Raw genomic sequence first — 22,083 nt, forward strand, 5'->3', positions numbered from 1 at the left:
GAACTAAGAATCTCGGAAAGATGTGCAAATTTGTTTTGGTAGACAGCTCTTGAAATCACCGGATGTTATTTTTCAGCAAGTTTCGTTTTTGTCTGACTACCAGGTATCAAACCGAATAATGCTACATACGGCTCTAAATGAATCTGTTTCCAATGGTGCATGGACACGTATAGGCGCATTTTATTCTTAGCTGTTCATCTTCTGGTGGTCCAGAAAGTAGCGCTTCTCCAGCCACGACTCTACGTCCCTGTAGAAGTGGCTAGACCAGCGGATGTGCTCCCGGGCGTTGCTGATCATTTGCAGAACCTTCTCTTCCTCGCCAGGCAGCACGTCCCTCGTACGCTCGTAGATCTCATGCAGCTGGATGGAACGAGAAATAGATGCATTTTGGTTTGTGCACGGGACGAGCATTCATGTCTACGTTGGGCAAGTTTATGTTGATCTTTTACTTTCGGCCATAAAAAATGCCCTGTGCTAGGCCTAGATACCATGTCTTTACTGGCATTGTGAAGTTAGGAAGTTGCCGCCTGGTGGAGTCTTCTCGCTGCCTCCGGGTTACTTCAGTATTCTACTGTTGCAAAGAAGCACAGGATGCGTGATATGCTAAGCTTCTGTACTCATTTTCACCTTAAGAACCGCAGTAAAATAAGTCCGGCTCCTCGCGGAACATTACAAATTTCTAAGGCTGGGCGTTCAATGCCAACAAATTATTGTCGGACAAGAGCTGGCGCCGAAATTCTAAGAGGATGAATGAATTCACAAGCAAAATTACGCAACTCGAAACTTCTGTGAAGAACATTAACGATAAAAGCAGTCGTCTCGAAGACACGGTCAAAGGGTTGAATAGTCAAAGGTTCGGACGCAGCAGAATAAACTTATTGACCGAGAAGATGGCTGCCGAAGGAACAATTTAGTAATCTTTGGCGTCCCCAAGAACCGGGAAGAAACAAACGTAGCCACTGAAATTTTTCAAAGCCGCTTGGGAGTCAAAGTCGGTCGAGAAGAGTGCACCGCATATAATGAACTTCGCAAATAGATGAACTTCACAGACTTCAATGAAAAACTTAAAATCTTCCGCAACTGCAAAAATTTAAGCAATCAAAAATATCAATTTCAGACGACTTAACACGGGCCACGAAATACGACGAAAGATGCTTTGGGAAAGAGCCAGGGCAGAGAGAGGGAATGGCGCGCGAGTGGAGCTCGTTCATGGTAACTTCCTCTTGACACGACGCAGGGATGGAACGGCTGCGCGATTTGCGCTATTTTGCGCCAGACGCATGTTTCTGCGCCACAGCCAAGCGCCAAATCAAAAAAACGTGCACCAAAAGACTTTTTATTTTGTCCAGTGTTGCCAGATTGGGCTATATATAGCCAAATTGGGCAACACGTTTTTCTAGTTTGCGTCAAAATTTCGTGGTTGGCTGTGTGGCTATTTTGAGGTATTTCTGAGAATGCGGCGAACTTTTGTCGAACTGCAGTAGAGTGGAAAGTTGGGCTAGTTGGTAGTTATTCATCTTGGTTTTAAAAGCCCACAAAAGACGAGGACAGAGTAAACACAAACGACGGAGCGCTCGTCCGTCGTTTGTGTTTCTTACTCTGTCCTCGTCTTTTGTGCGCTTTTAAAACCAAGATGGATTTTGTCGAACTTCGGGTTCGACGCCGAACTTTGAGGTTCGGCTAGTTAATTTTCAAACTTTTAGTCAGTTTCGAAAAAAAATTTTCTCTTTTGGCTAGTCGAGAGGAGAGAGAGGAAGGAGAAAAGGCTTTAAACTTCTACAAACTTCGGGGTTTTCACAGTGCGCAGTGAAGCAATGCTTGCAGAGTTCAAGCGGTCTCCCTACAGCGCAGTGGGGCAAACCAAGGAGATTGCACTATTATCACAGGCATGGTAGCGCGCCTTCAACCCAGACGCATATGGCTCTGCCCGGACGTAGACTGAACTCTCCAAATGCTGCTTTGATGCCCATTATAAGAATCCTTGGGCACCAAAAATGAGAAGTCCGCAGTTTCACCGCTAAACACGACTACCTTCCAGTCGTTGCCCACGCCAAGAATCGGAAATAACGTGAACATAAATATGGGTGACACTAATATCCTTCACAAAGAAAAAGAGACGGGTGGGATATTGGTAAGGACCCGAGATGTTGGGGTTCTGGTTTGAAATAACCAGTGTTCTCACTGTTCTGCTTCTGTATTTTCGTTCTTTTTTGTATGATCATATCTCCCGGGCTTCACAATAAAGCTGTCTTTGTGTGTTTTGTACTTCTGGAAACCGAAGGAAGGGCCAGTTTTGTACAAATTTTCATCCTTCCAAAGCTTTTTTTTTTCTTGAAAAATTCAGAAGTAACATAATGTACACAAAAGTTTGTGCATCTGAGGGTTGAAACAGAGTTTGTAAGGTGTATTGTATGAATGTGAAAGATTGTGAACATAAGGCTTAAAAATCATTGTTTTTAATCTTGACTATTTTGGGCTATAGTTTTTTTACGGTTTTGGCTATACCTCCCAGGTCGTTTGGCGGTTTTCGGTGGGACCATCTGGCAACACTGATTTTGTCTTGGTTTCGGTTTTATTAACTCGATTGGCAACAATGAGCACGTTTAGCCTGGTCGGCCTTGTAATCCTTTGTTCTGTTTATTCTCCCTGTGTATCCCGAGTAGGAAGCGCGCGAAAAAACTCGGATTCCAAGAGCTACACCACCTGCGACTGGATTGTTATTCAACCATAAACGGCTAAGCAAGTCGGCTGAGGTGAGGTTGAGTCGTTAAGGCGGTCAGATTGCCTGAGGCTCTGCGGCCTGAGATCCGGGATCCGGACGTCAGCCAGTTGAAAACAAATGACCAAAATATTCCTATTAGTCCATCATTAGAAGTTGAAACCTTATTCTCACAAGATAAATCGTGATTTGATAGAGCTGAAACGCGGTCCGATCCGAAACCTTGCCGGCCAGCAGCTCTTACGCGAGTGGTATATCTACTCGGCGTACTTTAAAGGGATACTTCAACGAAATTTGAAATATTCCCGTCGTGTTCAAAAATAGGTTGAATATGATCCACAATATCCGTAAATGACAATCGCACGTTTGTATTTTGAGCCTGGTGGCTGCATTTTTCGTTATAAACGGCCCACTCTGGCAAGCGCTCGGAGAAGGCCCAGCGGAGACCACGTGACATCCAACGCAATCGTGACTTAGGTCGTCTCAGGACGAGCAAAGCTACGGCGAGGCTGACGTCAAGAGGATGGCCTAGTCGTTCCAGAAACCGAAGTGGCTGTTTTTGTACGAATTTTGAGTGACAGGTTAATCTTCTGTAATCTTGTAGAGGGACAATAGCGACTTCTGCGACACACAAAAGGCATTCTCGGGAAGAGGGGAGTTCCTCCTGCCCCTCTTCTCTCGTCGTGGCCGGAGGCGAGACAACCTCCGTCACTAGCTGTCAAGGTTCCTAGACAGGCATTCCAAGCGAGGCGTTAGCGACTTCCACCAGGTGCTTTTTGCTAATCGTTTAATTCGTTTTAAAATTCCTTTTCGTAACTTTTTTAACAAGATATTGGTATGTTCGATGTGATGCTGCTCCTTTGAACACATACAGACCCAAAAATGAGCGCCGAAGTTTCGTTGTAGTATCCCTTTAACCTTGCTCCTGCTTATGGCTTCAAATACGATAACTTCGTTTATCGTAGTCTGCTGCTTCAATATTGAGGAGTTTCAGCGAATATAGGGGGCGCTCCGATCGATCCAACATGGCGGACAAGAGGGGGATAGATTTGCGACACCCGTAGACCGGTAGCGTATAAATAAAACACAGCTTGTCGTTCTCTGCTTGTTGCCGTGTGCGAGACGATCATCGTTTCAACCAAGACCTACCGTGATGCTACAGGTGAAGTGTTCAAGCCAGTCGAAGGCAAGAAATCTTGCCATAGTCAAGATATGTGTGCAAGTGTTTGACGTGAGCTCTCACGCTGGTGCAGCTGTCATCAAGTTGAACCGAATGTACGCGGGTCCAAAGAAAGGTACATATCAACAATGTTGGCGCGTTGAAACTATGACGCGTACTTTATCAAAACTAAACTTATCGGTCTGCGGCTACAAACATTTTCGTTGACGTTGCTTAGATGCGAGACCATTCAGGCCTCGCATTAAAAGGTGTTGCGAACTCTTCGGTTGTTCTGGTTAAAACTTAATTGTGCTAAAAAGCGGTTGGATGGAAAGTATGACAACTACAGCATACAGGGGACGATTGAGGTCTTTATCGTGCGTTCTATGTATTGAAACATCGGTATCCTTGGTGTTATATTGCGATCAGCTTGTCGCCGATCGTCCTGCTTTTACGCATAATGTAAACAAGCCCCAGAAGCGCCAATCTCATTTCGATGTGCTTGTGCACCCCTACAAGCCTCGTTTTGGCTCTTGTGGAAAGCTTTATTGTAATAGCAATAATCTCATCGGTAATTCGAGTTGTATGTGCCACGGTGATATCTGCTGTGTGTGATCGGCTGACAAACAAGTCTGTATTAAATGCGAGAAGGAGAACGAAGGTAAAGCTTTTTTTAACGGTTTTCTTTTTACAGATAAGGGCAAAGCTTCTAAAACAAGAGCAACCTAAGCTGATATTTGAGTGTGCTCAAGAATGAATGGCATAAGGTGCTTATGCTTAGTGTTAGATGTACGCAGTTGATTTTCGGTTTGCATCTGCATTGTAAATTGGAAGATATGTATCAGCAGAAGACACGTGTCCTTTTGAAAATGTCTTTTATTAGGGCAAAAATAGGTTTTCATACACAACCGAAGAGTTCGCAACACCATTTAATGTGAGGCCTGAACGGTTACATCATCTAAGCAACATCAACGAAAATGTTTGTAGCCGCAGACCGATAAATTTAGGTTTAGATGAGTATGCGTCATAGTTTCAGCCTCAAACATGCAACATTGTTGATATGTACCTTTCTTGATGACAACTGCACCAACGTGAAAGAGCCCACGTCGTCGAACACTTGCACACATATCTTGACTATGGTATGGCAAGATTTCTTGCTTGAAGTGAAGATCGTCTCGCTACGACTAGCTACGACCACCCACCGCAGCGATGCAGGCGTGGAAGGGGCGCAACGCAGTCAGTCGTCGTCACCCGACACTGCTCGTTTGGCATTCACGGCTTTCCGTCGTTTGTACTTGGCACAGAGTGTTGTTTTCTGTGCTTGTGTGCTCAGTGGCTGGATATGGGCCTCAAGAGCAGCTTTCAGGCTCAATAGCATTCGCCGAAGAACTTCTGAAGAAAATGCCACCCAGGAAAAAAAGCACAAAGACGCAACGCACCAGCTTGGCGGACTATGCACTGGGCGCGGAAATCGGGCTCTGCGGATTATACACCAAATGCAAACTATCTAAACGAAACAAAAACATTTTTAGGCTCAAATTGGCTTCTGCAGACTATACGCCTGGACACTGGTGCCTGTTATTATGCATTGTATATTCACTGCTATTTGTTGTGGCATGAAACTGCCTTCCTGCAATGATGCAGAGGGGTCCACTGAACCTTGAAATAAAGATATTTAAGCACATCTAGATGCAATGTCCCTTGAAGCCAGATGGTCAGGGAAAAGGTGTGCCATTACCTAATTTGCCAACAGCACACCAATGGCCACGATCAAAACTCACCGAGTCAATGGGCGGTTTTCCACCACAATATTTATTGCCGTGTAATCACCAATTTGGTCCATTAAAAGTCTTGAGCCTGTAGCCTATAGCACATCCATTCTGGATCTGCAAAGCTTATGCTGTAGACATGCATCATCACATGGGCATGTTTCTTTTCAATCTTAAACGTAAAACGCTATACTTCGTTTCAGCTTCGGTCCAGACGCAGCCAAAGCTGCAAGCGCGAGCTCCGGGCTTTCAGCATCCCTGCCAAGCACGCGCGCTCGTGCAGTGCAAGCACTGTTCTGGGCCACATGCTCGCGTTTGTAGAATCGGCTGCGTCTGGACCGAAGCTGAAACGAAGTATAGTTATGCAACGAAATTCCCATATCACCACATTTTTAGCAAATTGAACGGTCCCACCTGTCATACTGTTAGCTTTGGAAGTAAACCAACTCACAATACCACCAGTGGCATACATCGTGCCAAGCATTAGTGCCGCATGTGGCACAAAAATGTCCTAACTAGGGAAGCAAACTTAATCGATCGTGTTGATTAAAGCACTTAAGTACGGGAAAAAATATCAATCAGAGTAGGTCACTCGAAAGGGAAGTTTTCTCGCCGAACAAATGTGACTTTATTGGGCGTTCCGCGATGTAAGGCCGAAGACATTCACTCCGTGATCGGTACAGAAGCATTAGCAGTCGGTCGTACGTGCTAATAACAACAACAAAAACAAAGGTGGATTGGAAACGCGATAGATTCGCCTTTGCACGGAGTACTTACACTCAAAATTGTGTCGACATGAAGCGACTATGGCCCACCTTGCTAGCAGCGATCTTAAAATTTATCCGTGTAGTCGTCGCACCCGTGCACCAACCGAAAGCGTTGCTGCAAGCCCCTCCGCCGTCAACTTTGAGTCGCTGTTGAGTCTGAATAACTGCTCTATGAGGTCCATATACAGCCACTATGCACATACACAAGCACAGGAAACAATACTCGGTTCCAAGTACAAGCGAAGAACCCGGGGCGGAAAGCCCTGAATGCCAAACGAACTGCGTCGGGCGACGGCGACTGACTGCGTAGTACACAGGTTGCGCTGCTTCGACGCCTCCATCGCTGCGGCGGGTGGTCGTAGCTAGTCGTAGCAAATCGTGTCACCTCTGTTGCTCGTACCGGAACACTAGAGCCGCGTAATACTCTTACTGCCGAAGTTTATAAGCCTACGTTCGCAGCCAAAGGATTTACACAAAGCCAACGTTCAGTCACCTATCCCCCTCGTTCTCTTTCGGCGACCGACCGCCAGGGCGGTGACACCGTCGCTGAAACTCCTCAATTGAGTTGCACAATAGGATAAACTCGAAATTTGTTGCCCTGTTTTCACGTGTAACTGAACGTCCGTTGCTTACGCATGTCACGTGGTTCGCACATATAATTACTATGTCGAGCACGTGTGGGTTGTCCGATAAGCAGTGCTGGTTTACATTTTGAGCAGCTGAAAACCACTCAGAAAATATGAAGGACGCTATCTTCAGAAACATAGGGTACTTCCTTTTTGATTCTCATTAAAGCTCACAAAGTTTCAAGTTTTCGCTTCTGTTACACCGTTATCCCACCTACCTAGGTCCCTAACCACTCATGTTCATCTGTGCTGCTAAGCACGATTGAAATTGCTCCCGTGCTTGTCTAAGACTCAAGCTGAAGTGGAATGGAAACTGATCTGAGCTGCTCCTAGCCTGCTCCAGAACGTAGTTTTAGCTGCACCCAACCTGCTCCAAAACAGCTGTTTCAGCTGCTCCCGTGGCTGCTCCCAAGTACATTTCACGAGTTCCACCTCTGCACGAGAATGACTGTCGCGTCAAACTTCCTAGAAATAGATAGAGAACTATGAAAGTGACTCAATGAACATAAAAAAAAAAAAAGAATTTCGACTTGTAAACGCGTAGTCTAGCAAATAAGAGTTTCTGTGCTTAAACGGGTGCCAGTTCTATATAACCTCCACGCTGTGGTAGTGACTGAGACATGGTAAAAAGCCTGAACTAAGTGATGGTGAATTGGCACCAGGCTATACGATGGCCAGGAAAGATAAGGAAACCAGAGGAGGTGGTTTCCTTTAAGAATCAACGCCACGTTGATTCTTAAAAGTAATGTTGGGTATGCAGTAATGGAAGAAATTCAGGATGTTAAAAGCATTTGGTGTAAAATAAACTTTTATAATACGCGATACGTCATCTGCACAAATGTGCAGATGACGTATCGCGTGTTATAAAAGTATTAATCTACCGGGAATACATTGGAATGAGTTTGACGCGGGCAACGTAAATGTAAATTGCAAAGTTCTACTCGATATTGCATTTGGCAATAGTTTGACGCAGGTTTTCACAGGTAGCACTCGTGAAGTTGATAATATTAAATCTAACAGCGAACGCCAGTTCACTGTTAGATTTAAGATTTCTAAGCAGTAATATATCCGAGTACGAAGTGCCTATTCACGAAGGCATTTCCGATCATAGTTGGTATTTTTATATTTCAAAACTACTGAAGGTCGAAAGAAGTCAAACTGGTCCACGTGCCTGATTTTTTTGAAGTGGGCGGCGTCAGTGTGCTAGACTACGTTGAGCTAGCATTTGATCAGTTTTCAGCTTCCGATGGTGCATGTGATGTGGACTCTTCCTGGGGTGAATTTAAACGCATTGTTGCCTATTGCTTAGAACATTTTATAATTAAACAAATTTAACAAAAAGATCTAATCTGCGGGTTACCCGAAAGATTATCCAACTGAAGTGTAAAATCAAGTGTAAGCGTCGCGGAAGAGGAGAAAACGAGTTTTCATAACTTTTATGCATTCTAAAAGAAAAGTCGGTTACAGCTAAGAATCACTATATTTCTTAAACTCTGCCGAATTCGATAAAATCTGCACCAGAAAACTTTTGGCGTCACTTAGCACCTCGAGAAGAGCGATTTGAATACATCCTTCAAAATGATAAGGTTATTGCAGGCGCTAATGACTTAGCTAATACGTTTAAAAGGATATCGCACCTCCCGAGCCCTATGCATTTCCAATGAAAACTTGTTGGTCTCTTTTCTTAGCAACCACCAAACGGATTGACTTGGGAATGGTTTTATTAGAAATATAATAATAATAAAAAAAGTAACATGTCGCGTTAAATTTCGCTATCTTATAGTTTAAAATCTTTTACGGGAACTTAAAATTGCTTGAAAAAGACTATTTTTTCGTTCCGTCCTTCATGAACATTTCAATAATAAACCAGGGCCTAAATACAAATTCAGGTGCCACAATATTGAAGACCAGGACTTTTTGAATATATCTCCAACAATATTTTTTTCCGGAGATTCTCATTGTGATATATTTTCAACAAGTTTGTAGCCCATCAAAAAGTCACAAATCGAACTGTCAGCTGGCGCCATCTATAAGTGTGTCGGCAATACTTCCTCTTCAAATTGCGCAATATGTTATTGCGCCCTGGACTACTTGCATCTTCAAGGTCACAATGAAATAAGTTCAAAGTCGTTCGCTTCGCTGTCGGGATTTCAAGGGAGCGCGGTTTTCTATGAACAGTAAAGACGTGACCTCGTCACTGCACCCGACGATCACAGAGCGCCACTGCCCACAAAATGTGTCGGGACCGTATAGTATTTGACAACATCGACACCAAAGGTCACAAGTTACTACAAAACGAAAAAAAAAAAAAAACTGAAAAGAATATTGTTATTCTCCAGATACCAAAAAGAATGACATTTCCGAAAACAAAAATCGTAGACAAGTTTCCAGCGCATTCATAAAGAGGCCGGTGAGCTTTTCTCTGCATCGGTCGGTTTTGCGGTGAGATTTTATTCTATTAGTTTTTTCCCGAGATTCGTGACTTTGGCATTGACCTGCACCTTTTTTATATCGGAACCGCAAAAGATCGCACGTGCCTGAAAGACTATGCCGGTTTTCAGTCATCATATTTTTGCAAAGCGAGACATCTAAGGTTTTGTTGCGCACTATAGAAGGTCAACCGCACCTGGGACCGGACAATTCATCGAACGCCATTTCATTGAATGCGTCATAGGTGTCTGCCAATAAAATTTGAAAATTTATACTTTTTTTTAAATAAATGAATCTTGCAAACCATGAAGCCAGTTCTCATTGCCATCTCGTACGACATACATTTTGATGGCACGACGGATGACACGCCTGAAGTGTACCCAACCGGATGGATTCGGGGTTCCATCACTCCACCAGCCTCAAAATTATTGTTTTTTGTTAGCAACGTTTCTTTTCCCGCTATTAGGATTCTTTGTTTTAAAATACCGGTCAATTGTAGCAATTGGAGGTTTCGATGTGGGACGACCACTTTTTCGATGGAACGGCCTTCGATGAAATGTCCTGGAACCCCGTTTCCCGTTTCCCTTTTTTTTCATATTGGGGTTATTTTTTAAATTATTGCTTTGCTCGACGACAACTCAGGCGCAGCTTTGTATCCCACCCCCCTTTTTTTTTCTCCCTAAAGAGAAACCGACAAAACACAAAGAAGGTCCGGACTCTCGGAATGCCATACAACGACGCCTACCCCAGCTACAAGCCAGTGGGCCCTCTCTAATTCTCTTTGAGAGTAGCGTTATCCCCAGCGGAAAGAGGGAGCCGACCCGAAACAAGTTAGAAACCAAAACTGAGCTAATTTTCGCTGAGATTAGGACTATATCCATTGGTGCATCGATCTCATGTTTGTAAACTGGAATCGGTCATAGTATGCGAGAAAAAACTACCACGGAGGTGGCTGCGGTACATAGCTCAAAGCTTTACTGACGCGCAAACATTCCACTTTATCTCAATTTCGCTTGACATTAAGAATTGACTCATTTTGGGGGAAAAAAACCTTTTTACTTATGATCACGAAAAAAAGGTAGTCAAATGACCCAAAAAGCACCGAGCGCCCCTTGACGTTGTTACTTAGTGTAACAGCGTATACTTATTTGAGTGACTTGCGGTGGCGGCTGGCGGACAAGACAGAGCAAGAACAAATTCGGTGCTCGGTAAAAGATGCTGGGGCCTTAGTGGCAATTCAGTTTTGCGAAGTGATTATTCGAAACACGTAATTATTGCAGTTATTGTTATAATATTTTTTAAAGCACAACTTTGTGACAATAGAACTAAGCATTAAGGGGATACTACAACAAAATTTCGGTGCTCATTTTTTTGGTCTATATGTGTTCAAAAGAGCAGTATCACATGGAACATGCCAATATCTTGTTAAAAAAGTCTCGAAAAGGAATTTTAAAACGAATTAAACGATTAGCAAAGAGCACCTGGTGGATGTCGCTAACGCCTCGTTTGTAATGCTCGTCTAGGAACCTTGACAGTTAGTGACGGAGGTTGTCTCGTCTCCGGCAACGACGAGAGAAGGGGTGAAGGAGGAACTCCCCTCTTCCCGAGAATCCCTTTTGTGTGTCGCAGAAGTCGCTATTGTCCCCCTAGAAGATTATAGAAGATTAACCCGTCACCCAAAATTCGTACAAAAGCAGCCGCTTCGGTGGCTGGAACGACTAAGCCATCCTCTCGACGTCAGCCTCGCCGTAGCTTTGCTCGTCTTGAGACGACCTACGTCACGATTGCGTTGGATGTCACGTGCTCTAAGCTGGGCCTTCTCCGAGCGCTTGCCAGAGTGGGCCGTTTATAACGAAAAATAGAGCCACTAGGATCAAAATACAAACGTGCGATTGTCATTTACGGATATTGTGGATCATATTCAACCGATTTTTGAACACGACGGGAATATTTCAAATTTCGTTGAAGTATCCCTTTAATCAATACGTATATATATAAGGCGCAACACTATCTAAACTTGCGGTAACTTTTTTTTGTCATTGCGGCAGTACAATTTATAGTTCTGCTTCTGTACCATTTAGAAATCGCACACCGATTTAGAAATCAGGGTGACCGTTGAAATAAAACGAAGTCCTGTGCCCTGGGGAAAAAAAGCTAGGACTCCAATGGCTGCTGGCCGTATCGCGAACTGGTCAATTTCGTTTCTTTTTTTCACACAAGGATATTGCGGATTTTTTTTTTGCTGACACAAAAAAATCCGACCAATGAGTCATACAGCTTCGCTGTAAAATTTGATGTAAACAATACCGGAAAGGAAGTTGGGAATATTTAAAGCGATATGCCGCAGAAAAGCCGGCGTCGGTGGCGTCGGGATGGGAAAATCCAGGATTGGTCGATAGGGCCATGACTTCACAGCCGCATGATTTCGCACGGGAATTTCAAACAACGCTCACGTGAAACGTGACGTCACGTGTGGAATTAAAGTGATTAAAGCATGACATTTTCTGCGAATTACAGGTCGCCACATTTCTCAAATCATCTCACTTGGTAAAGTAATTAATTTGCCTTAAAGAAAAATTTGAAGAATTTTAGGCGGAGGCGCGATTTGAACCCACGAGCCTTCGGTTGCGAGCAGAACACGCTACCAACTAGGCCACGCAGACTTTTTTTCTTTATTACTAGGCCACGCAGACACTTTTTTTTTTAATGCGAAAGCATTAACTGGGTCCCATGGAGCGAACCGACGGCATCAGCTTGTGAAGCCGCGCCAAACGGCACCTTCCCCTGTCTCAATGAAGCGAACCCTGTTGTCTGTAGCAGAAATCTGATGGATAGGCTCCCATTGGCTGGCGCACATCATAGTTTCAAGGAACGAGGCTCCCATTGTCTCTCGCGCGGCGTATTTCCAAGGAACGCCACCAGAGAGGCCCTCTCATCGGAGGCGCTGCGGCCCGGCCGCCGGTGAGAGAAGGCAGCTGGCCGCGGAGCCTGCAGAGCCCGCACGGGCAGACTCCGGAGAGGCTACACGGCCGAGCTCAGAGCGGCGCGGCCACTTCACGAGAGCGCGCGCTCGACCGTCGGGAGGCGCAAGCGGATCGCGATTCAAAGCGTCTCAAGGGGTGTCCAAACAGGACACTACAAAACGCACGACTCCGACAAATCGTGAAAATTGAAGCGGGCGCTAAGCGGGCGCGTCCGCTTCAATTTTCACGATTTGTCGGAGTCGTGCGTTTTGTAGTGTCCTGTTTGGACACCCCTTCAAGCGGCAAGAGGACGAGGCCCTTCGACAATGTGAGGCGGAAGCAATACGTCGCAGGCAGAATGCTTTTCCGTTCACAACTCATAAGAAGTGTTTAGGTGTCCTCAGACTTTTTTCTTTATTGTATGGCCACGTGGACACGCTTTGGCGGCTCGGGAACGAGCGGGGCTTATATGTTTCGCTATCGCGTTTCATTCTTAAGCGTCCTCCTTTATTTTCGGGGGAGGGGAGGGAGAGGGGGTTGATGGTGGATGGGACGTCCATGACTTGGGGTGTAAAAGGTGGCCCAAATGATGAGTTTCGAGGGGGGGGGGGGGGCGCTGTATAAGCCTCCCCTTGATTACGCCATTGGTCCCGACTCCTCTGGATAGTTCCAGGTAGAAGCTTAATGTGCGTAATTGAAAGCACTACATCATTCCATTTAAAAAAAAAAAAAGTTTGAGCTTGTGCTTTTAGAGCGCAGCTCTTAGGCGCCCGTTTCCAGGTTGAGCGGCGTCGCCGTTGGAGTGACTGCGCGCATTGCATTATGGAACGTTTCCCCGCTAACTTTAGCGGGAAAATTTTCCTGCTAAATTTAGCGGGGAAATTGACGCCGCGTGACCTCAACACCAATTCAGTTTCCCCGCTAAATTTAGCAGGGTGAATGACATCGCCACTTCGTGTCACGTCACCCATGAACAAATTCAGCGGCAGGAGGAAAAGAGAAGGAGGGGCATACCGTCCCCTCCTCCTCCTCAAGAGCCGCGTTCTAATTTCGCATTACAGAGATTTTGTGAATGTCTTACATTTTTTTTTTTATTTTCTTGGGTTTCAAAAATGCATCCAACTTTGTTGCGCCCGCGCGGGTGAAGGCCGTTCACACATTTGCGTTTGTTTAGGACCCTGTCCCTTAAGGGAGAGAGAGAGAGAGGGTAACTTTTATTGGTCCAAAGAGATCATGCAATTTTGACCTTCTTGGGTCTCTTATCGCGCGCAGGCAGTAGCCCAAGGAGCCTCGCTTTCAAATCTTTGGTGGGTGATGACGGGCGGTAGGTGATGGTTTCATGTGGGTTTTGATGAGAAGCCGGGCTCTTTCGGCCCCCTTCTGTGGAGTTGGGTGATGTGGGGTCAGACACAGAGGTTTCCGCGGGGCAGGTAGTCCAGCAGAGACCGTACGATTGGGGTGCTTCTGTCGGAGTCACCGGTTGTGTCTGCCCAGTTCGCAGGACGGTCGTCCGGATGTAAGACACCCAGGGCCTCTCTTCGGTGAATGGTCAGGGCCAAACATTCCCATATAAGTTGTTCCAATCGCGGGATATACTGCGGGTCCATGCATCGTGGGCAGCGTAGGTGAAAACATCTTAAACCCTCCTACGGCGAGAGCATCTTAAAGGTGACACTGGAAATGCATTTCATTAGAGCGGAGGTTTTGCGGTATTTGTGAGATTAAATGTACGTACTATTTATGAGAAATGGTACTTTGTAACATTGTCAAAACAAGTTTCAAGCCCCCCCCCCCCCAAAAAAAAAAAAAAAAAAAAAGAAAACGAAAACAAAAAGGAGGAAATATACGAAACTGAAGGTATCCCACGGCTACGTTTCTTTTTCCCCACCGTCGTAAGCAGTCGCAAGTGTGTGAACTAGCCTTTATCCGTTTCTTTTCATCCACGTTTTCGCTCCGCGAGCATTGCGGCGTTTCCACAAGCCTTAACTTTTGCGCGCCACAACACTTCCCACGCGCGCCAAGTCATTCTAAAGTTTACTTAATTAGGGATTCTTGATGATGCTCAGCGAGTTACTAATTGGAAGCATACTTTTATATATATATATATATATATATATATATATATATATATATATATATATATATAGTCAAATTTTGTTAATTCAAACTTTGCTTTATTCAAACAAATTTTCAGCCCCCTCGAGTTCTAACTAACGAGATTCAACCATATATGTATATATATATTTTTTCTACTAATCTTAAAGCTTATTTTAGGCTCCCACCAATGGACGGCCAATGGACATAAACAGTGGCTGCTGACACTGCACCGCGATATCGCACAGACAAGACATTAAGGCGAGACTGGTCGAAATTCAGCCCGTTCTGCGACTGATAAACGTTGAAAACACTGGTGCTGAATGCAAAAGGCGGTGCTCTATGGATTGCATCAAATCCTTACCTTAGAGAGTTCACTCTCATGTTGGATGTTGTCAACGATGGATTGGAGTATTGAGTCGAAGAGACCTTGCAGGCTTCCATACCTATGATAATAAGGGTATTGACAATCTTTAGAGAGCAGCTCTTAGGCGCCCGTTTTCGCGTTGAGCGGCGTCACCGTCGGCGTAACCGCGCGTTGCATTCCCCGCTAAAGGTAGCGGAAATATCTTCCGCAAAATTTAGCCAGGAAATCTTTCCGCAAAATTTACCGGCGAAAATTTTCCGCAAAATTTAGCGGGTAAATTTCACGCTAAATTTAGCGGGGAAAATTTTCTGCTATGTTTAGCAGAGAAACTTTTCTGCTTAATTGAGCGGGAAAATTTCCCCGCTAAATGTAGCATTTAGCGGAAAAATTGAAGTCATGTGACCTCGACACCAATTCAGTTTCCCCGCTAAGTTTAGGAGGAAAATTTTCCCGCTATATTTAAAGGGGCCCTGCAATCATATTTAAGCGTCTACCTTTTTTTGCGGTTTCCACGTCTCTTGGGGTTCGGGAAAGCCAGCGGGCACGGAGAGAGTAACTAAATATCAGTGCGTCATATTTTAACCGGACGACGCGTAAACCTCCTCCACCGACGAGGGCGACCCGCGGTACCGAAAGCGCGCAAAATGTGACGTCTTTGGTCCTGGGCTTACTACTGATCAGAGCCGCTAAAAGCTCTTTAGTCAAAATACAAAATATAGGTGGCGCGAACCGTTTCAATTATTTGTAAAATTAGTTTTTGTTCAGTATTCTAGACCAGAAAAGAAACGAATGCAGTTCATAAGGTACGGAAACAAGAAATGACCCGTCGACATACCCGCCACCAAGCGGTGGAAAAGGCGGCGCATACTAGAAAGGAGTAGTAGCATGGAGAATAGAAGGGTAGGAGAGGGCATGACGTCGGCCGCGTAGCCTTCACAAGCCATGCTCCCTTGACGCCTCGCCTCTTTCTCATTTTCCTCCTTACTCTCCTCACCTACCATGCCAACGTGACCACATCACGTGACCGTAGCTAGCCTTCGTCTTGCTTTGGCGTACTAGAATACACCACAGTCTAGACTTCGATCTGATAAAACCTACCGGACGGAGCGCGCGCAAGCCTGCAAGGAGTCCTTCTACAATCAACCATCCATCTCACACGTGACATGTCACGCGCACCAATCGCCAGAGAGATCTGCGGTCACGCTGGGCACAAAATCGTTTAAACTTTTTATGTCTAGGCTTCATCAATATTGCAACGTGCCCCCTCCTAGTACTTCTAACCTCCTTGAGTAGTAGGATCAGGCGCCGACATGGAAAGGTCCTGGATGCACGCGGCAGCGCTGCGGTCGTGTGGACAGGAGGATCCGACGGGCTCCGAGCGTTCCGAAGGCTTCGGCGAGAAGCTTTGTCTTGCGGTTTGGCCGTTTCGCGGTATGGCAGCGCGAAGCGGCTCCCATTCGGAACTGATCTTTACTCCGTGTTTCCTATCGTTTGTGAGCAATAAAGTGTCATGCCGAATTAGTCTTTAATCGCGCAGAAAATGCAATGAGAGCCGCTCTGGCTGCCCGCTGCATACAGCTTATCCCGAACATGCTTTAGTGACGCCCTCTCGCGCCGTCGACACGGAGTGCGGCAGCCGTGAGCACTCGAGAAGCTCACTACCCCTCCTGTAGTGCACGGCCACACTCAAGCAACCAAGGACGTCACGAGGGAGGTTATTTTTTGCTTGTTTTTGTAATTTTAATTTGCCTATAACTCTTAAAATAAAGCGAATTTTGAGAAAAGAAAAGCTTCTCTAAGTTTCTACGTTCAGTGCGCTCAGATTTGGTGCAAATTAAAAACCAGTAAAAAAAAGTCTGCAGGGCCCCTTTAAGGCGAAATTTTCGCTAAATTTAGCGGGAAATTTAGCGAAAATTTCTCGCTGAATGGGTGAAGAGCACGAGAGGAGGAGGGGAGGGGGAGGAGAGACATACCCTCCCCTCCGTAGCTTCCCCTCCTCCTCAAGAGCTGCGCTCTAATTCGGCATTACAGAGAATTGTAAACGTCTTTTCATTCTTAGTTGGCAAACTTAATTTGATTTGGTTACTCGTCATTACTACACGTTATTTCATCGATGCAATGTAAACGAGAAATTGGCACCTGGACGTTTCTCGTCCTAGTCATGTGCGATGCCAAGGAAAATAAATACTTTCAATGTGAAGGTTCATTCGCTCTTTGTTTGGTTAAGAAAGGACATCGACGCAAATTACAAATTAAGTTTTAAAAGTCACGTCTTTAAGGCACGTCTTCAGTAATAAAATTAATAGAAAACAAAACTTTATTTGCATGACGCCGAAACGTCTAACTTAAATTGATTTAAGGATGACTTCAACGCGCAGTCACAACCAGATATACAACTACATTACTTTGTTACATTCATCAGTGCAGGTTCCTTGGGTTTAGTGACTAGCGAAACAGGAGCTGGTTTGACACCCCATTCTCACGCATTGCAGGAATAAAAAAATGTCTATATTCAACGGTGTAAAGGTGGAACGCATGTTTATACGTGTCCGATGCGCGTCCTACACAATCAGGATCGTTGTTCGTAGCAGACGATAAATGAAAGTTAGTTCCGAGCATGCGGTGCCAAGGACGACTTAGGTGAATACGGGAATAATTTTGACGTCGACTGAGGTACCGCTCGAGATATGTTCCGCGAGCGTCGAGGTTTGGTCTCCGTTGAAGTAGGCGGACAGGTGCCGCCATGTCTTTTCAGCTTACCGATTGAAAACAGCTTCCTGATGGTTAGTCATGAAACGAATCACGCTTGTGCTCCCGGACAGACTGGTGGAAGAGATGGCGTTCAGCAGGTTGGCTGCCTTCTGCGTCGTCTCGACCCCGGTGTCTTTGTTTACCAGCTGCAGCAAGAGCCTGCGTAGCATATCGCGGATGCTCGGTGTGATCGTCCCTTAACATGACACTTAATTGCTCTTATGTCACCGGATTTCCCCCGCAGAGCTTTGACTGGCGGCCATAGCTGACTCCGTGGCTGCTATGCGCGTGTACAGTTCTTCTATGTACAGCTTCTATGTACAGTTCTCTTGCAATGTGCAATCCAGACCATTAAGATTGCAGGTCTAAACAGCCCATAAATGTGAGCTCGTTAAGAGAATGCGCAAATATGGCGTCCAGTGAACACACTTTATAGGCAATGGTCGTGGAGCCTTAAGATTTCATCACCATCCTATAGCCTATTCAGAAGGCTATCACAAATATTGCGTCTACTTTTTGGCGGGGCGCGTCGACGGGCAGTAGTTTCCATGTATAGAGGAGGCTTAGCGATTCACAATCCATTATCTATCCGTTTCACCCAATCTCGAATTTCAAAACGTTAGATGAAAAGAAGACTTATCTACGGAATATGATATTGAATATGATATGATACAGGTGAAACTCAGTCTCCTAGGCCTGAGTGAGGTGTGTAAACTCGAAAAAATATGAAAATATCAGCCTTTGAGTAGATTTTAGAAGTATGCTTGAAAGGCAAATTGCTGGTCTGCAAAGCGCACGTAGCGAACGATAAAGCCCCTAAAAACGTACGGCTCAAACGTGCCTTACCCGCAGAGACAGGGAGCATCTAAATACCAAGTTTCCCGGCACTGGTTTCGTTTTTGAGCTGGTTTGTGCAGTGGTTGTATCACCACTTGCTCTGCTGAAATATTGACTCGTAGTTCTCTGAATGAAGATAGTCCTTATGTGTAGATTGTGAGCCCGGCATGTAAAATATGAAACAACTAAGGTATATAGACTACATATAGACCTTTTCGCTCGCTCTCGTCCCCAGCCACCTGGGAGGCATATCCGGTATGGGCGACGAAAAAATAATAAAGCATTTCAACCTGCAAATAGTAAAAATATAGAGGGGAGGCAAAACGAGAATGGGTGACGGCTACGCTCGTATCCTAAATGGCGAACGGGCGAAAAAAAATGTCTTCGCCCACACTGGAAATAATGATATTTCAAGATGGCGGCGCAGTTGTGAAAAAGGTCTATATGATATGATATAGCGAACAATCGCTGAGATCTACAGAGGGAGCTCGGCGAATGGAAAGGCAAGAAACAACAACTACTAGAATTACTGCAATAAGGGTTTTCCACTTGGGAATGAAGTCTGCGATCTGACACCGAGCAGTTTCACGCGTTCACGTCACGCTCAGCCTCATTTCACGTACCGTAAACGATTTGTTTTTCGCGGGCTCGAAATTTCTCGATTTTGACAGACTGTTTTCCGGGATCACTGCACTGGCACAAGATTTCGCGATTTAATTTTTCGCCACAGCTTTTTCGATTGTGAAATTGGACAAAATTAAGTCTCCTTTCGTTTGCAGGCTAGCGTTTCTTCGACTCGTAAATCCTCCACAGGTTACAGTGCACTGCGAGAAAGTAGACGGACTGGCAGTTTTCAGGGTGCAGGGAAAGCATGCATTCGAGGAATCGGTGAACCTCGTCCGAACTTTGTTCTTTTTCACCTTCCTTGGCACAAAGGCAGAGGAGACTCCGCGTGCTCATATAAATTTCACCAGAGGCAGTTACGTACTTCTCGAGCAGCTGGAGGTTACCGGTGCAGGAAAGCGCCTTGAGCAAGACCGCTTTCTCCTGTGGCGTAGTCGCAGTTTCGTAGTGTTTCCACAAGAAGTTGAAGTCGGACTCCGTGCCGTGCTTGATGGCCTGGCAGAACACGATTGACCGGTACGAGTGCGGAATCCTGTACGATTCAAGTATTCGGAATAAAAATGTGCAATAGCTTTTCTGGTTTACGATCTCCCGCTAACTGGTGACGACGCCCATGCGACGCCAATTCGATAACAATGCACGCCATTGCTCTCTGAAAGTTTTGCAAAGCGATGTCCTGAAAATTTGCGTGCAGGAGCTCTTTTTATATAGTGCGCTGCGATCGATAAAGAAAAAAAAAAAAAGTAGCATAGAGAATTTCGAGAGCAGAAACTATGGGTGATGTTCCAAAACGTGTTTCAGAGGGACATTCGGTGAAAAACGGTGTTCGATGAAACGGCGTTCGATGAAACGGCGTTTCTATGAATGAATTTCAATAAAACGGCGCTCGGTACGGGTGTTCAAGAAACGACGTTCGGTCAAATTCTAACCGAGAACGAACCACACATTGTGCAGAATTTTCCAAGCGATAGAGCTGATAAAAAAGTGTTAATGTAAAGCTGAAGCCATGACTTGTATTTTCGGTCATTCCGTTTTAGCTTTGTTGCGAGGCTCGTATACGTGATGTCTAAACGTTAGCAGTGTTACAAAAGCCTCCTAGCATCGATTCAAGGAACGCGAGCGTTTGTAAGGGTAGTTTTGTTTAGTGTGTTGGTGTACCTTGAAATGGTAAAGGTCCGTTCGCACTCTTGCAACCGAGTACGACCGAGAGAGACCTGACCGGTTTTTAAGCCTCTTGCGATCTCTTAGGACCAGCTCCGCTGTAGCGCATCCGTGGTCCCTCTCGGTCGTACTCGGTTGCAAGAGTGTGAACGGGCCTTAAGTCTACAGGCTAATGCTGCGGTTAATACGTTCCCGAAAAATAAAGAGTATATGGAAATAGCCACATTTCAGTTTTTGCGTGTTCTATGAGTCGCACGTTTTTCCAGTTCTCGGGGATATCGCGTTTTTTTTCAATATGGTGGGCAGTAATTCAAGAGCTGTTCATAAGTGGGACCCAATGAAACATTGGGACCCAATGTTTATTCCTAACCTCGGGTCTATGGGACCCGAGGTTAGGAATAAAAAATATAGGGTCCTGAATTTGCGATTATAATTCATTATTATATTTGGATATGGTCGTCTATAATTATAACATAAACTAGTGAGATATACGCAGCTTTTTTGTTAACAAAAGTATTGAAGATAAAATGTTTTATTTTTGTGTTTATTTATCTTTCAAATAAACAAATACTGGAATATATAGAAAATAACGTTGGTTCGAAGATACTGAGAGCATAGCATATTAAAAAAAAATGGTTGATTACCTGTTGCGTTTCCTCGTTCATTTTTGTTTTTAGATCACGCAATACAAATTTCTAGTTCACTGCTAAAATTGTCTTCAGCTAAATGTTCACCCACTGGAAAAGTGTCGCGCGTAATAGCCTGTTTTTTTTTTTTTCTTCCGAGTTTGATAGCAGCATAAACTGATCCCAGAAACGAGCCCCATACGGGTTGACGAAAATATGCAAAACTTCTAATAACACTGTAATGCTCACAAATTTTGTAAATCGAAATTCTATGAAACGGTGTCAAACAATTTCATTAAACGTTGTTCGATGAAACGGCGCTGGATAAAATCTCCACCCATTCGATACAAAAATGGCAATCGATGAAATGTCTGGTACCCTTCTAGTACAGATAGAATTGTAGTGAATGTTCATTTAAACCACCCTCCCAACAGCATCACTCGCCCGGGGCTCCCTTCATGAAATCTGTAACGCTCGTGCCTGAATGCTCTTGATCCGGCTCATTTCGCCCAGCCTTATCCATACTCACACACACGCAACAATTAATATTCTCTTACATGTGAAACGAGCTGTCGTAGTTGCCTCTCAGGTTGTCCAACATCTTCCGGCAGAAAGTGACACAAGCTGTATGCTCGTAGTCGCAGCTCAACGTTAGAATAGATGTCCGCAGGATCCTAGAAAATATTTTAGCGTTATTTCTTTCGCGACGAAGCAATGCTTACTTGCTGAGTACTGGACGTGGAGATTTATCCATATAAAGTACGAGATATGTGTAATATACATGTATTTCAGCACAAACCAAAAAAAGGATGCGTTTTCGGAAGGGTACTGAAATACTCCAAAATGCAACTACTACGGCCAACAATAAATCGCGCATTAGTTTTCAGACTAGAATTTATTTTCATAGATTCAGTATATCTGTGTTGGAAAATAGAAACCAGCTAAAGCTATGTTCTCTATCAACAGTAGCAAATAAGAAAATAACATTTTTTTTTTCAATATTCAATTTAAAAACAAGACATTGAAGGTGTAACTTCGTATAAATATTTATGAGTGCATTTCACCCACAAGTTGTCATGAGAATGCATGTACAGTGCACGATCTGTGATGTATCTAGGAAACTGGACTTACTTAAATGAAACATTCGTTCCGTTCCTCAGACAACGAAATTTCTTGCACATAAAACAATT

The 22,083-nt window shown here is 44.7% G+C and overlaps 1 protein-coding gene across 1 annotated transcript; it reads right to left on the reverse strand.

The window, feature by feature from the left end:
- Positions 1–179: 179 nt before the first annotated feature.
- LOC121048455 (aminopeptidase N) lies at positions 180–21,494 on the reverse strand. The gene is made up of 5 exons (XM_040504808.1): positions 21,451–21,494; positions 19,471–19,638; positions 17,655–17,804; positions 14,892–14,973; positions 180–360 (listed from the first exon to the last, which is right to left on the reverse strand). Exons 1-5 carry the CDS (start codon positions 21,492–21,494, stop codon positions 187–189), a joined length of 618 nt encoding a protein of 205 aa, XP_040360742.1. The 3' UTR covers positions 180–186.
- Positions 21,495–22,083: the final 589 nt, after the last annotated feature.

Source organism: Ixodes scapularis, unplaced genomic scaffold (genome assembly GCF_016920785.2).
Source record: "Ixodes scapularis isolate PalLabHiFi unplaced genomic scaffold, ASM1692078v2 PGA_scaffold0__279_contigs__length_252992795, whole genome shotgun sequence".
Taxonomy (NCBI): Eukaryota; Metazoa; Arthropoda; class Arachnida; order Ixodida; family Ixodidae; genus Ixodes; species Ixodes scapularis.

Excerpts from the sequence above, each read along its gene's own strand:
- LOC121048455 (XM_040504808.1), bottom strand. The coding sequence starts at position 21,494 with ATGTTGGACAACCTGAGAGGCAACTACGACAGCTCGTTTCACAT. Across the intron at positions 19,639-21,450 it reads TACGACAGCTCGTTTCACAT|GATTCCGCACTCGTACCGGT; the intron begins GTAAGAGAATAT and ends TGAATCGTACAG. Across the intron at positions 361-14,891 it reads ATGAGAGTGAACTCTCTAAG|CTGCATGAGATCTACGAGCG; the intron begins GTAAGGATTTGA and ends CGTTCCATCCAG.